The 13,673-nt window shown below is 39.2% G+C and overlaps 1 protein-coding gene across 5 annotated transcripts in view; it reads left to right on the forward strand.

Moving 5' to 3' along the window:
- THUMPD2 (THUMP domain containing 2) overlaps positions 1-13,673 on the forward strand; it is a 45,916-nt gene that overhangs the window by 21,252 nt on the left and 10,991 nt on the right. For 3 of the 5 annotated variants that reach the window (XM_059942879.1, XM_059942881.1, XM_059942880.1), the window contains 2 exons: positions 4,524-4,595; positions 5,093-5,207. In XM_059942879.1, coding sequence (XP_059798862.1) covers positions 4,524-4,595; positions 5,093-5,207 — 187 coding nt within the window. The remainder of the gene's footprint in view (positions 1-4,523; positions 4,596-5,092; positions 5,208-13,673) is intronic. The other 2 variants (XM_059942883.1, XM_059942882.1) reach the window with 1 other exon arrangement.

The raw sequence follows: 13,673 nt of genomic DNA on the forward strand, positions 1-13,673 counted from the left end.
ACCTTCACAAGGGAAATTTAGTTCCTGCTTTCAGGGGGAAAGGAGGTGATCAGAGTGTCTTTTTCTTTCTTTTCCTTCTTTGTTAATATCATTTCTTTTTACTGGCTGTTTCTCAAGTAACTTTAATTCAAGATAATCAATATGCCATTGAAGCATATTTTGGGGTGGCCTGCCCTGGACCCCAACAGTAATAATAATCATAGTTATAATAATTATTATTTGGAATGTATAATTATAAAAATACCATTTTTTTCCTCCACCTCAGGCACTCTTTCGTGCATTATTTACTTAATTATTATTTCCTCAATTATTCTGCTTTAGTGCCTTTAACCTTAAACTACTTCCTTTTTTCTGCTTCTGGAATTCCTGTGATAAACATGTTAAGCTTCCTTTCTCACATGCTCTCCATCTCTTTATATTTTGGCTCTGCATTTTGAGTTATTCTTGGATATTTTCTTAGAAACTAAAGATGTGCTCTACTTTATTTAGTGAAATGTTTAGCTTTAAAATCATGGTCTTTTTTAGCTTTGGAAAATTGTGTGTGTGTGTGCTGTATTTGCTATCTCTAGAAGCTCTTACTTTTTTTCGCATATTTATCTGTTCCCTCCAAGAGTTTCATTTCACTAGATGTGTGTGCTGTTTGCTCTATGTTCTCTCTAGGTTTTGAGGGACCTCCTCCCCTTAGATGTGTCATTATTTTTCTTTGTTGGCTCACTGGGGCTCAAGTGTGGTTAGTAAAGTATTTTAAATGGCTGGAATCCTGTAAGTGGTAAAAGGCAAGTGGATCTCTGGCACCCCTGGGTTTGGTAGTGTAAGGAGACTGTCAGCCGTGCTGAGGCACTCGGTGAAAACTCTTCTATGCACTGGTCTCCCTGCAGGTCCACAGATCTCTGAAGACCAGGTTTTTTCCCTGATGCCAGTGATTTCCCCTCTGGGTTCAGTGCCGGTCTCTAATCACCCACCCAGCCCATGGCGAGGAGACCTCGCACTGGGTCCTTCTCCTGGGGCCTCAGCAGAGCCCGGGGCGTCTCCTAGCGCCGGTTGCCTCTGGTTCTGAGCACCATTTGCCTCAGAAGTAAATAGCTCAGAGCTGAGGGAAAAAGGAGAGAGCTATTCCCATATTACCACGTTCCCAGAATCCATGATTTTCTTTTTTATTTGATTTACATCTTTAGCCTAAATTTCTTTTAGTAAGGAGAGAGGGGTGTGGTAACAGTTTATTTTTTCCCAAACTTCCAGTGATGTCACCACAGTTTATATTTACATAATAAATTTATATAACCACCTACACATTTGAAATGTTACCTTTATCTGATCTAAACATACAATTTTCAGAAATACAGAAAGTAAATGATCGAAAATATCCACAGATAATACTCAATGAAATTCTTCCCTTTTGTCAGTTTGTCCTGCTAGGACCGAAAGTAGAAATTGTTTCTCTAATGTGACCACCAACAAAGAAGGTCTGTTAAAGTAGGTGAGAAATAGCGCAGCAGGGTTCTTCTGGGGGGATGCAGTGATGACCCACCGTGTAAGTGATCCCAGCGTCCAGTGTTGATCCAGGCCCCTCTTTGGAGCTTGGTACCCAGAGCAGTGCACAGGCAGCTCAACCTCAGGTAGGCCAGCGCCACGAAAAATGAAACTTAAGTCTGGGGTCGTTAGATATTTTTCATGTTTACTATAAACTGTTCTTCCTGTATATCACAACAAGTAAGGAAAACCAAGTTCTATAAATCTCAGTTATTCTTTTAAGCATATGGAAATACTTCTCTGCTTCTGCCTGTGTACCCAAATGTCATGGCTAGAAAAGGTCCTATACAGTAAAATAGACATTGAAAGATACTTAAGGTCAAATTACCTCATTGAACAGGGACCATGGGGGAGAAAGAACACAGTGTTTGGCACATTTTAAGATCTTAATAAAAATCAGTTCTCATACCACTGTTAATCTTAAAGTTGCCATTTAAATCATTATTCTTTTTGTTACTCTCTGCCCCTTCATGGGGGACCCATGTGATACTCTCCGTAATTTCGTGCCAGGGGAAAGTCTCTCTCTTTCTTGAAGGACATTTTGTTTCTTTCCATCAGGTACCCCCTGGCTCTGACTGAAACCTGGCTGTCCTCTGAGCGTTCTGCCTCCTCTGTAGACAGACCAAGGGACCGCTGGGCCTGGAGGTGGGGTAGGTGTCCTGCTTGGCCTCGTCGCCCCTTCTGCCCCAGATCTCTCACTGCCTTAGAAGCGCATGCCATCAGATTATCCCGGTGTCTACAGATCTCTTCCTATCTTTTCTGTAATGGTATAGACCATTACTCCTGTCATAATTCTTTATGACCTGAGTGTCCGCTCTGTAGTCTGATCCCTTAGTGTCCTGGCTTCCCTGCCTCTAATGATCTGCCTTAGTCACATCCTAGACTTTATCATACCCAGAAGGGTATACCTTCCAAAATCTCAGATTCAAGAATCCTGCTGCTAACCTCCTTCTCTTTCCCATTCACTTCCTCTTGTGCCCTAAAGCAGTTCTTTAACCCCGTGGGACCTCTAGTAGGTGACCCTACTCACCACCTGTCCTCAGCCCTCCTTCACAGCTTGGATTTTATGTTCTATCATTACAGTCATTTCTTGACCATACTTTTAATTCTTACTTCTTAATTGACTTAAATATTGGAATCAGAACTTTAACATGTCCTCCCCACCAAGTTTACCGACATAATGGAATCTACACCCTCATACTTTGCCTTGTCATCATTATAATAAATGAACTGTCCTTGTTTCACTCCATTACTTGTGTACTGGGTTCCATTCCCTCTTGCCTACTTGAGGACTTCTTTCTCTACTAGGTCATTCCCATCAGCATGTACACATGCTATGATATCTTGCAACTTGAAAAAGAATTAACCCTCTCCTGAACCCACATTCTCCATCAGCTACCACCCCCTTCTCTGCTTCCCTGTACAGAGAAACTTAAAACTAGTTGTCCATATTTGGTGTCTACTTCTTCTCTTCTCACTCTTTCTTGTGCCCGCTTCCCTCAGGTTCTCATCGCCAGCACTCCACTGAAAGAGCTCATCTTGCTTAATCTACTAGCCTGTGGACACTGTCGTCACTCCTTCTTGAAATGGGTGTTTCCACTTTGTTTCAGGACCACTCTAGGTTCTGCGTCAGGATGTGCTGCTGTCAGTGTGCACTGCTGAATCTTCATCTACCAAATGTCTGTACTTAGGAGATCACCGGCGTCCAGCCCATAGACTGTTCTTTTCTAGCTTCTCTTGCTTCCTAGATGGCTCATCCAGTTTTGATGCTTTAAATACCATTTATAAACTAACAACCACGATTCCCAAATTTATATCTGTGGCCTGAACCTCTCCTCTGAACTCCAGATGCTTAAGTCCACTTGACATCCATGCTTGGTCTAAGAGGTATCTCAAAATGAACATGTCCAGAACTATACTCTTGTCTCCTTTGCAGCTTTTCCACCCCAACACTTCCCAGCTCAGTAACAGGCAGCTCATCTTCCTGATGCTCAGGTCAAAAACTTCAGTCACTTCAGACCGTTGTCATTCTTTAACATGCCACATGCAATCCATCCTGTTGGTTCTACCTTTAAAATATACCCAGAATCCAACTACGTCTCCCCACTTCCACCAGCGTCACTCTTTATGCAAGCCACCGTTACCTCTGCCTGGATTCCCTAACTAGCCTCCCTGTAACACTCTTACCCTTCTGTGATCCGTTCTCGACAGAGCAGCCAGAATGATCCCTTCGAAATGTAACATCATGTTACTCCCACTCAGTGTCCCTCCAGTAGTTTCCCACCCTTCCACATAGAACCAGACCCCTTATAACACCTACGAGATCTGACGTGATGCGACCCCACCCCAGCCCCACTGCCCAGATGGGAGAGTTCTTAGTTTTTTCTCCAAATTTCCTGTTCTCCTCTCAGGTACAGCTAGGATGACACTTTCCTGGCCCCTTCAAATTGTGTGTGTCATGTGACTGACATGCCTTCCCCAATTAAATGTTGGTGGAAATGATATATGTCACTTCCAGATGGCACCTTTAAAAGCCGGTGCCTGATTTGCTTTCTTTCCCTCTGCCACAGCGGTGGCCGTGCTCCAGGTGGCGACCACTTCACTGTGTGACTTGCTGAGTGAGGAGCGGAAGCCCCAGGTGTCATTCTGTGGGCATGGAGCATGAGCTACACGGTGTTTTCAGCCTGTAGGACTTGGTGGCTGTGATTGCACGCGGTGTAATGCAGCCCATCCTGATGAAGTAGTCTGGCCACCTCTCTGACGTCATCACCACCTTTCCCCTCTCGCTCACTGCGCTTTGGCCACACTGGTCTCCTTCCTAATCTTTAAATGTGTCAAGCATACCTGCCCTGGGGCTTTAACTACCTGAAATTCCTAATAAAGTATAGAAAGGAGTCTTTACTCTGAAATATGGATTCCTCAAGTGTTAGGTTTCTTTTATAATACCTATTATAATAGATTTAATGATAGCAAATCAACATTTCTGTCTACAGGCTGGTGCAGTTGTTTTAGATCCAATGTGTGGACTTGGAACAATACTTTTGGAAGCTGCTAAAGAATGGCCAGTAAGTTCTAAAGTTTGGTAAACCAGGCAATGTTTTACGTTAATCAGTGTGTGTGTGTGTATTCACTTACCAATTATTTACAGGTAGACTGTCTATTTAGGGATTATTTTTTAATTATACAAGTTGCTATATAACTGTAATAAAAATAGACTATGAAGGGTTAATTAAATTGCTGTGTTATTTCTTTAAATACTGTGATAAATTTAGGAAAATATGATAGAAATACAATAATTAGTCATGACCTAGATTATATAAATCCCTAAATTCCTTAGACATTTGTAATTGTAAAATATTATTAACAGTTTTTAAAATTTTAACAAAAACTTCTCAGTTTTTTGCCCATGAATGTCATTTTAAAGAAATATTCTAAATTTGTTTTAACCTGAATTAACAAATCTATTAATTTCATTTTCATCATTGAAAATGCAAGTAGATTTTCTTAACTACATAAAATATGGGTTTATTTATACTTATAATATGAATTTCTTCCCTCATAGGATGTGTATTACGTGGGTGCTGATGTCAGTGACTCACAGTTGCTAGGTGCATGTGACAATCTGAAAGCTGCAGGCCTTAAGGATAAAATTGAGTTACTTAAAGTCTCTGTGATAGGTAAGATATTAAAAATGCAAACATTTGGGGGAAATGAACATTTGCAAATACATTTAGAATCATAATGTAAAACAGGACTCACTTTTCATATATAAAGGTTGAATTGTTTATACCCTGTAATATATCTGTGGCGCCAATACTCAGTTTACTTCCAATGTGATAATTGTAACTTTTTAATTTTTCAAATGATTCATGATCAGCAACAGTATTTATGTAGTTTCCCTAAGCATGTAAGTAAAAGCATGCCTTCTTAAGATGTGTTTGTTGCATCTGAACCATTTCTCACATCATAACCAGGGATCACTTAGTATAGGCATAAAATAAACAGAATAATAATAATAATAATAGCTCTGTGGATTCTTTCAGATAAAGTATACGAAATGTTTTGAATTATCTTACCTTCTCCTTGCCTCATTGGACAGTATTCCTGTAATATAGGGAGTGAGGTGACCAACTATCCCAGTTTGCTAAACCAGTACTACTTTCAGGGCTAAAACCGGGGAAGTCTGTGGCAAACCAGGACAATTGGTCACCCTGTGAGGTAGAGGGAAACCATTACTCCCAGTTTGCTGATGCGGAATCAGCAGCAAGAAACATGACGAGGAATCAAGTCTGTGGAGTCCAAAATAATATTTCCCAAGGCCCAAGGTATTTAGACTGTGTGAGAGAAGCCTCACATTCCTTCTTTTTTTCCCTTAGTGCACCTTTCTCCCTTAAAAGTGACCACATTTAATTCCCAGCTAAGAAAATCGTATTCTCTTGACATGAGAATGAGAGAATAGGTGGTAGATAAGTCCCAGTATTGAATCTGTAATCTAGAGGAACAGAATATTGTTTAAACAGATTTTTATTATAGTAAAAAAGTAGTAGAGATGAGTTATTAACAAGAAGAAAATGTTAGGATAACTTTTATATAAATGCATAATAAAGCAGCATCACCAAACGTAAAACAGATAGCTAGTGGGAAGCAACCACATAGCACAGGGAGATCAGCTCTGTGCTTTGTGACCACCTACAGGGGTGAGATGGGGAGGGTGGGAGGGAGGGAGATGCAAGAGGGAAGAGATATGGGAACTTATGTATATGTATAGCTGACTCACTTTGTTATAAAGCAGAAACTAACACACCATTGTAAAGCAATTATACTCCAATAAAAAAAAAGAAAGAAATGATTAAAAAAAAAAAAAAAGCAGCATCAAAGAAGAAATTGTACTGTTGATTGAGATCTCATAGTTGTTTGCTATCAATGACTATCTTTTCAACCTTTCTGTCAAGGTTTTTAACAGGACTCTGTGCATAAGACACAATTTTCTAGAGGAAGCCGAGGGGTGATTAGACTGAAATCAAGTTTTCATATACCCTAATTCCTTTAAGAAAGCTATTTTTTTGAGACCTTCAAGAAAAATGGAATAGCTCTATAAGTTGTTCCAGAGCAGTGGTTTTTCATACACTGTACGGTCTCCAAAGTGCCTTAACAGCATGAGGAAGGAAGCACTGATTTGCCCATCAGAACGTTGCTGCGCTCCCAACTCCACTTTGATCAGTTCTCATGTTTGGGGCATTTCCCATAAGATTTCACTTTAAAATCAAGTATAAGTGCTCAACTGTTATTAAAAAAAATTTTTTTTAAGAAAAAAGTTCTCTATGATACCAAATAGCCAAATAAATCCTACTTTTTTAAAAGATCACTCTAACTGCTGTGTTAAGAAGAGACAATAGTAGGGCAAGGATTGAAACAAAGAGACTAGTTACAAGACTATTGCAATAATCCAGGTAAGAAATGGTGGTGGCTTGGGGCAAAGTGGTATTGGTGGAGGTGTTAAGTAGAGGTCAGAGATATGTATATATATTTTCTGAAGGTAGAACCAACAGGATTTGCTGGTGGATTAAATGTGAGGAAAAGAACAAAGATGAGTGAGCTTTCTGACTTGAGCAGCTAGAGGGTGGTGTTGCCATTTACTGAGTTGGGGAAAACCGCAGGCGGAGCAAGTTGGAGTTTGGGGCCTGTTCAGTTCCATATGATGATTAGACACCACATGGAGAAGATGTCAGTGTAGTAGGTCAGTATACAGATCTGGAGTTTAGAGGAGAAGATGGACATCACTAGTACAGATAACATTTAAATCCACGAGATCGCCTAGGAAATAAGTACAAATAGAGAAAAGAGAGGCTTTCTCTGAGGATGAGATGCTTAGCATTCTGGAGGGTGAGAATCTAGCAAAGGAACAGCCAGTGATGAGAAGGTAAGAGAGAATCAGAGGAAGAAGCATCAGCTGTGTCAGATGCTGCCGGTGATGAAGCAAAATACGGCCTGGCCATGTCCGTGGAGCAGCAGGAACGTAGACCTGCCCGCCTGAGCGGGTCCTGGAGAGGATGATGGGGGAAGGTGACCTGCAGATGGCGAGTCCTGGTCATTCTTTTGGGCAGTTTGACTGGTAAGGGGCGCAGAGAGATGGGGCGGTAACACAAAGCGGTGAGATTAGGGATCGAGCAGGGATTTTTTTGAAGATAGAATTCACTTTTTTAAAAAAGTACAACACGTTCTTACGCTAAAGAGAATGAACAGATAAACAGGAGAAACTCGACAGTGTAGGAGAGAGAGAATTGCTCATCTGATACACTCCCAGCCCCCAAGAAAGGAAGGGACGCAGCGCACAAGTGGCGGGACGGGCACTCCTGGTGACGGGAAGGCAGAGCACGTGAGGATGGAAGTTGTAACAGGTCACACCAGACCAGGTGTGGCCATCATAGTGCACATTCCCTCAACCTCTGCTGAGGCTGGATATTATCGTTCTATTACGATTTTTTAAACTCTTTACAAATCTGGTAAAAATTTGTAAAATTTACCTTTAATTACTAGTGAGATAAAACCTTTTTCACTTTATGTCATTTGTAGATTTTTCTTTTGTGAATTACTGGTTTTCAAGATAACTTTCTGGAGGGAAGAATAAAACATCTGTTTTAAATTATTTTAACATCACAGCCTTTTAATATGAAAAGTCAGTCTAGGGGGGATTATATATCTTGTGTACGTAGGGGCCAATATTAACTATTTAATAAGTACCCCTTCGTTGCATACCTCTACTTTAGAGGTGGACATTCTAGCTAGATATAAGTGTTTATTTTCTTTTTTTTTAACAACTTTATTGGAGTATAACTGCTTTACAATGGTGTGTTAGTTTCTGCTGTATAACAAAGTGAATCCGCTCTATGTATACATACATCCTCATATCCCCTCCCTCTTGTGTCTCCCTCCCACCCTCCCTATCCCACCCCTCTAGGTGGTCACAAAGCACCGAGCTGATCTCCCTGTCCTATGTGGCTGCTTCCCACTAGCTATCTATTTTACATTTGGTAGTGTGTATATGGCCATGCCACTCTCTCACTCTGTCCCAGCTTACCCTTCCCCCTCCCCATGTCCTCAAGTCCATTCTCTACGTCTGCGTCTTTATTCCTGTCCTGCCCCTAGGTTCATCAAAACCTTTTTTTTTTTCTTTTAGATTCCATATATATGTGTTAGCATATGGTATTTGTTTTTCTCTTTCTGACTTACTTCACTCTGTATGACAGACTCTAGGTCCATACACCTCATTACAAATAACTCAATTTCGTTTCTTTTTATGGCTGAGTAATATTCCATTGTATATATGTGCCACATCTTTTTTATCCATTCATCTGTCAGTGGACACTTGGGTTGCTTCCATGTCCTGGCTATTGTAAATAGTGCTGCAATGAACATATTGGTACATGAATCTTTTTGAATTATGGTTTTCTCAGGGTATATGCCTAGTAGTGGGATTGCTGGGTCGTATGGTAATTCAATTTTTAGCTATTTAAGGAACCTACATACTGTTCTCCATGGTGGCTGTATCAATTTACATTCCCACCAACAGTGCAAGAGGGTTCCCTTTTCTCCACACCCTCTCCAGCATTTATTCTTTGTATATTTTCTTCATTAATTTGGTTTTACCTTTTAAAGCTCTAATCATAAATACAATTTAGAATTGTATTTCTACACAAGGATCTCACACCTCTTACTATAATGAGAGCACATATGAACTTCAGAATCCAATTGAGTATAAATCCTGGATCCACTGTTCTTTCTTCACTATGCGGCCTTCAGCAAAACACTGGACCTCTCTCTGTATTTGCTCATCTATAATATGAAGCTAGTACCTACTTCATAGGGCCGTAGTGAGAATTTATTACATAACTACATGGAGTCCAGTGTCTGACACACAGCATGAATTAAAGACTTCTGTAAGCATGGATACATCTAGGAACATTAGTATTCAATAAAACTCCTACCGTGATTTGTGCTTTTGCAGAATCACTGTCTTCATTCTCTGTATGCATTAATGGCCTTATTTTTTTCTACTTTTTTAGTAACATTCACTTTATCTTATAACCCTCTACTAATTAATATGAGATAATCCTTTAACATGCAGAAATTTTGCACGTGTTTATTCCTAAGTTTTGATCATCATGAAAACTTGGAACCAAATGAATATTATGTTGCAGGCTATCGTAGGAAATAATTAGTCATTGATTAGGCTTTTTTAAAATCTACAGAAACACTTACATTCTCAGTATAATATATATACAGATTTGAGCAAAAGAAACACACGAATGATTAACTAAAATGACAAAATTATAGGCAGGTGAATAAAGGGGAATGTTTTCACTCCTTCTAACTAGACATTCTGTATAGCCTGTCACATTCAGTGAAAGAGTGTATAATAAGATTATTGGTAATAACTGTGCTTTGTTCTCAGTCACATCTCTGCCTTCGTCTCTACACTTGTAGATATAAAGCATGCTTTTTTCTGCACCCATAAGCTCCCCATAATGTGGTGGTTGCATTTTCTTTCTTATTAGTGTGAGTTTTCCTCTAATACCAGTCCTGCCCCTGCTCACCTGGCCCTCGGTGTTCTACTCAGGTGTGTGTGGCCCACACCATACTCTGCAAGATTCATGAAGCTGATAGGATGCCCTGGCATTTGGGGAGTCAGGGGGAAATGTAGGAAGTGATGGGTTAGGTGTGTGTGAAATATGTGTGGGAAATAGGGGGTAAGAAGCTCACCATAGAGAGTTTGAGTGTTTTTGCTACAATGGCTTTATGGTTTATCATATGGTATAAATCCCTTTTTATTATTTGGTAATGCTACTATTCGGTAACAGACTCTTTCAGCAGCAGTTAGGTTTTAAAAGTGCATATTTAATGAAAAAGTAAATACTGAGTTTATATTTCTCAAGAAAGCTGTTGATGAACAGATAACTTGAGTAAAATGTTTATTACCATTTATCATCCACTGTGAGGGCCATGGTGATAGCACTAATCAAGTGAAACAAATCTGTTCATAGAAGCATCTAGCATTTACTTCAAAACTTAGTCATTATTTTAAGGAGACTGAGCCAAAATTAAGCATTTATCACATGCAGCTGAAAGAACTGCATTTAAATATCACTCTGTGAAGCATGACTTTTCATTTAGATCAAATGACCACTCCTCTAAATTAATTTTGCTCATTTCCAATTCCAAATTTTCTTATGTACATAAATAAAACGAAGCTATAGCTATTAATATGTTGGCTCCATTAGCAGAAGACCTCTGCAGAAAGGTAAATGTTGCCATATTTGTATCAATGTTATCAGATGCTTCAAAGAGAAGATCAGCTAAGTCAATTCCAGTAGTGGTTTAGCTTTTTTTTTTCCTCCAATTCTTGGAAATTTAGGAAGTTTTTTCTCTCAGAGATGAAACATCTTTCATTATTTTGAATGCTACTGTAAATTCAGCTCAGCACTGCATGTGTGTCTGTTTATGCATTATTTGGTGGACCACAGCATCATGGTGAAAATTAATGTTCTTATTAAATAAAGTAACCTGTGAAGCAGAAATGTACTTGGAATTTGACATGGTACCTACATAATTCATAATTACCTCCAAACAAGCTGTGATGTTCTGAATTGAAATAGAAACTTAAGTTATCAAAATAACAGACTTAAAAAAAATGTTTTTTAATATACACAGAGTAACTGAACTGCAGGCTATCTGTGATAAAGATGGTTGAACGCAAGAAAAGTAATTCAGCATGACAGTACACGCTTTATTTGCTTGCCCATCATTAGGTAGGTTTAAAAATGTTTAAGCCTTTCAAGAATATAAAATGGGAAAAAGTCTCTTCAGCAAGTGGTATTGGGAAAGTTTGACAGCTGCATGTAAATCAATAAAGTTAAAACACACCCTCAGAGCATGCACAGAAATAAACTCAAAATGGCTTAAAGACTTAAACATAAGACACGACACTATAAAATTCCTAGAAGAGAGCATAGGCAAAGCATTCTCTGACATAAATTGTACCAATGTTTTCTTAGGTCAGTCTCCCAAGGCAATAGAAATAAAAACAATAACAAATGGGACCCAATCAAACTTACAAGTTTTTGAACAGCAAAGGAAACCATAAAAAAAAAAAAAAAAAGACAAAAAGACAACCTACAGAATGGGAGAAGATATTTGCAAATGATGCATCTGACAAGGGCTTAATCTCCAAAATATACAAACAGCTCATACAACTCAACAACAAAAAAACAACCCAATCAAAAAGGTGGGCAGAAGACCTTAATAGACATTTCTCCAGAGAAGACATACAGACGGCCAGCAGGCACATGAAAAGGTGCCCAATGTCACTAATTATTAGAGAAATGCAAATCAAAACTACAATGAGGTACCACCCCACACTGGTCAGAATGGTCATCATTAAAAAGTCTACAAACAACAAGTGCTGGAGAAGATGTGGAGAAAAGGGAACCCTCCTACACTGTTGGTGGGAATGTAAGTTGCTGCAGCAACGATGGAAAACAGTATGGAGGGTCCTCAGAAAACTAAAAATAGAATTGCCATGTGATCCAGCAATCCCACTCCTGGACATATGCTTGGACAAAAGTATAATTCAAAGAGATACATGCACCCCTATGTTCATAGCACTATTCACAATAGCGAAAACATGAAGACAACCTAAATGTCCAATGACAGATGAATGGCTAAAGATGTGGTACGTGTATATACAATGGAATACTACTCAGCCATAAAAAAAGAATGAAATAATGCCATTTGCAGCAACATGGATGCAACTAGAGATTACCATACTAAGTAAAGTGAGTCAGAAAGAGAAAGACAGGGACTTCCCTGGTGGTGCAGTGGTTAAGAATCCGCCTGCCAATGCAGGGGACATGGGTTCAAGCCCTGGTCCAGGAAGATCCCACATGCCATGGAGCAACTAAGCCTGTGCACCACAACTACTGAGCCTGCGCTCTAGAGCCCACAGGCCACAACTACTGAAGCCCGCGCACCTAGAGCCCGTGCTCTGCAACAAGAGAAGCCACCACAATGAGAAGCCCACGCACTACAATGAAGAGTAGCCCTCACTTGCTGCAATTAGAGAAAGCCCATGCTCAGCAACAAAGACCCAATGCAGCCAAAAGTAAAATAAATTTATTTAAAAAAAAAGACAAATACCATATGATATCACTTATATGTGGAATCTAAAATATGGCACAAATGAACCTATCTACAAAACAGAAACAGACTCACAGATATAGAGATCAGACTTGTGGTTGCCAAGGGGGAGGGGGGAGGGAGAGGGATGGACTGGGAGTTTGGGGTTGGTAGATGCAAACTATCGTATTTAGAATGGATAAACAACAAGGTCCTACTGTATAGCACAAGGAACTATATCCAATCTCCTGGGATAAACCATAATGGAAAAGAACATAAAAAAGAATGTATATATGTGTATAACTGAGTTACTTTGCTGTACAGTGAGACTGGCACAATATTGTAAATCAGCTATACTTCAATGTTTTAAAAACTGTTGAAGCCTTTGAAGAATTACTTTGTAAATCAGCCAGGGTATCTTATAATTGTGCTATAAACTTTTTAAAATAAACAAGTTGTCTAATTGCAGTTGCATTTTTTTCAAAATTCATTGGAAATCTGTAATCAAAGAATTCAACAAATGGAGTGCCAAAAACCTTAAGTTTTTGAAAGTTTTGATGAATTGCAGTTATTAAAAACAAAGCTGGCAACAGGACATTAAAATCTATCCCTACAAACACCAAGGAAGAAATGAACAAATTAAAACAGTGAGAGCTCATTTATGCACAGTATTCTGAAATTTGTAAATACACCTTGGGTATATTATAGGAAGAATCTTCTAATGGCTTCCTTAATTTTAATTGGTTAAAGGTATATTCTAGAATGGAATGGAATGAAATTGAGAAGGCTTAGATTTTACAGCCTCTAAATTTGGCATAACAATTAAAAGAATAATAGAGACAACTTATTTGCGTTTTGTGTTGTGAAAATATTTGTCAAAGGCACTCTGAATGGAGAGACTGTGAACCAGAGGGCTGAGATATTTACACTTTCCCAATTAAAAAAAATAGAATTGAGAGTCTCCTCCATTT

Source organism: Balaenoptera ricei, chromosome 13 (assembly GCF_028023285.1).
Source record: "Balaenoptera ricei isolate mBalRic1 chromosome 13, mBalRic1.hap2, whole genome shotgun sequence".
In the NCBI taxonomy this organism is placed as follows: Eukaryota; Metazoa; Chordata; class Mammalia; order Artiodactyla; family Balaenopteridae; genus Balaenoptera; species Balaenoptera ricei.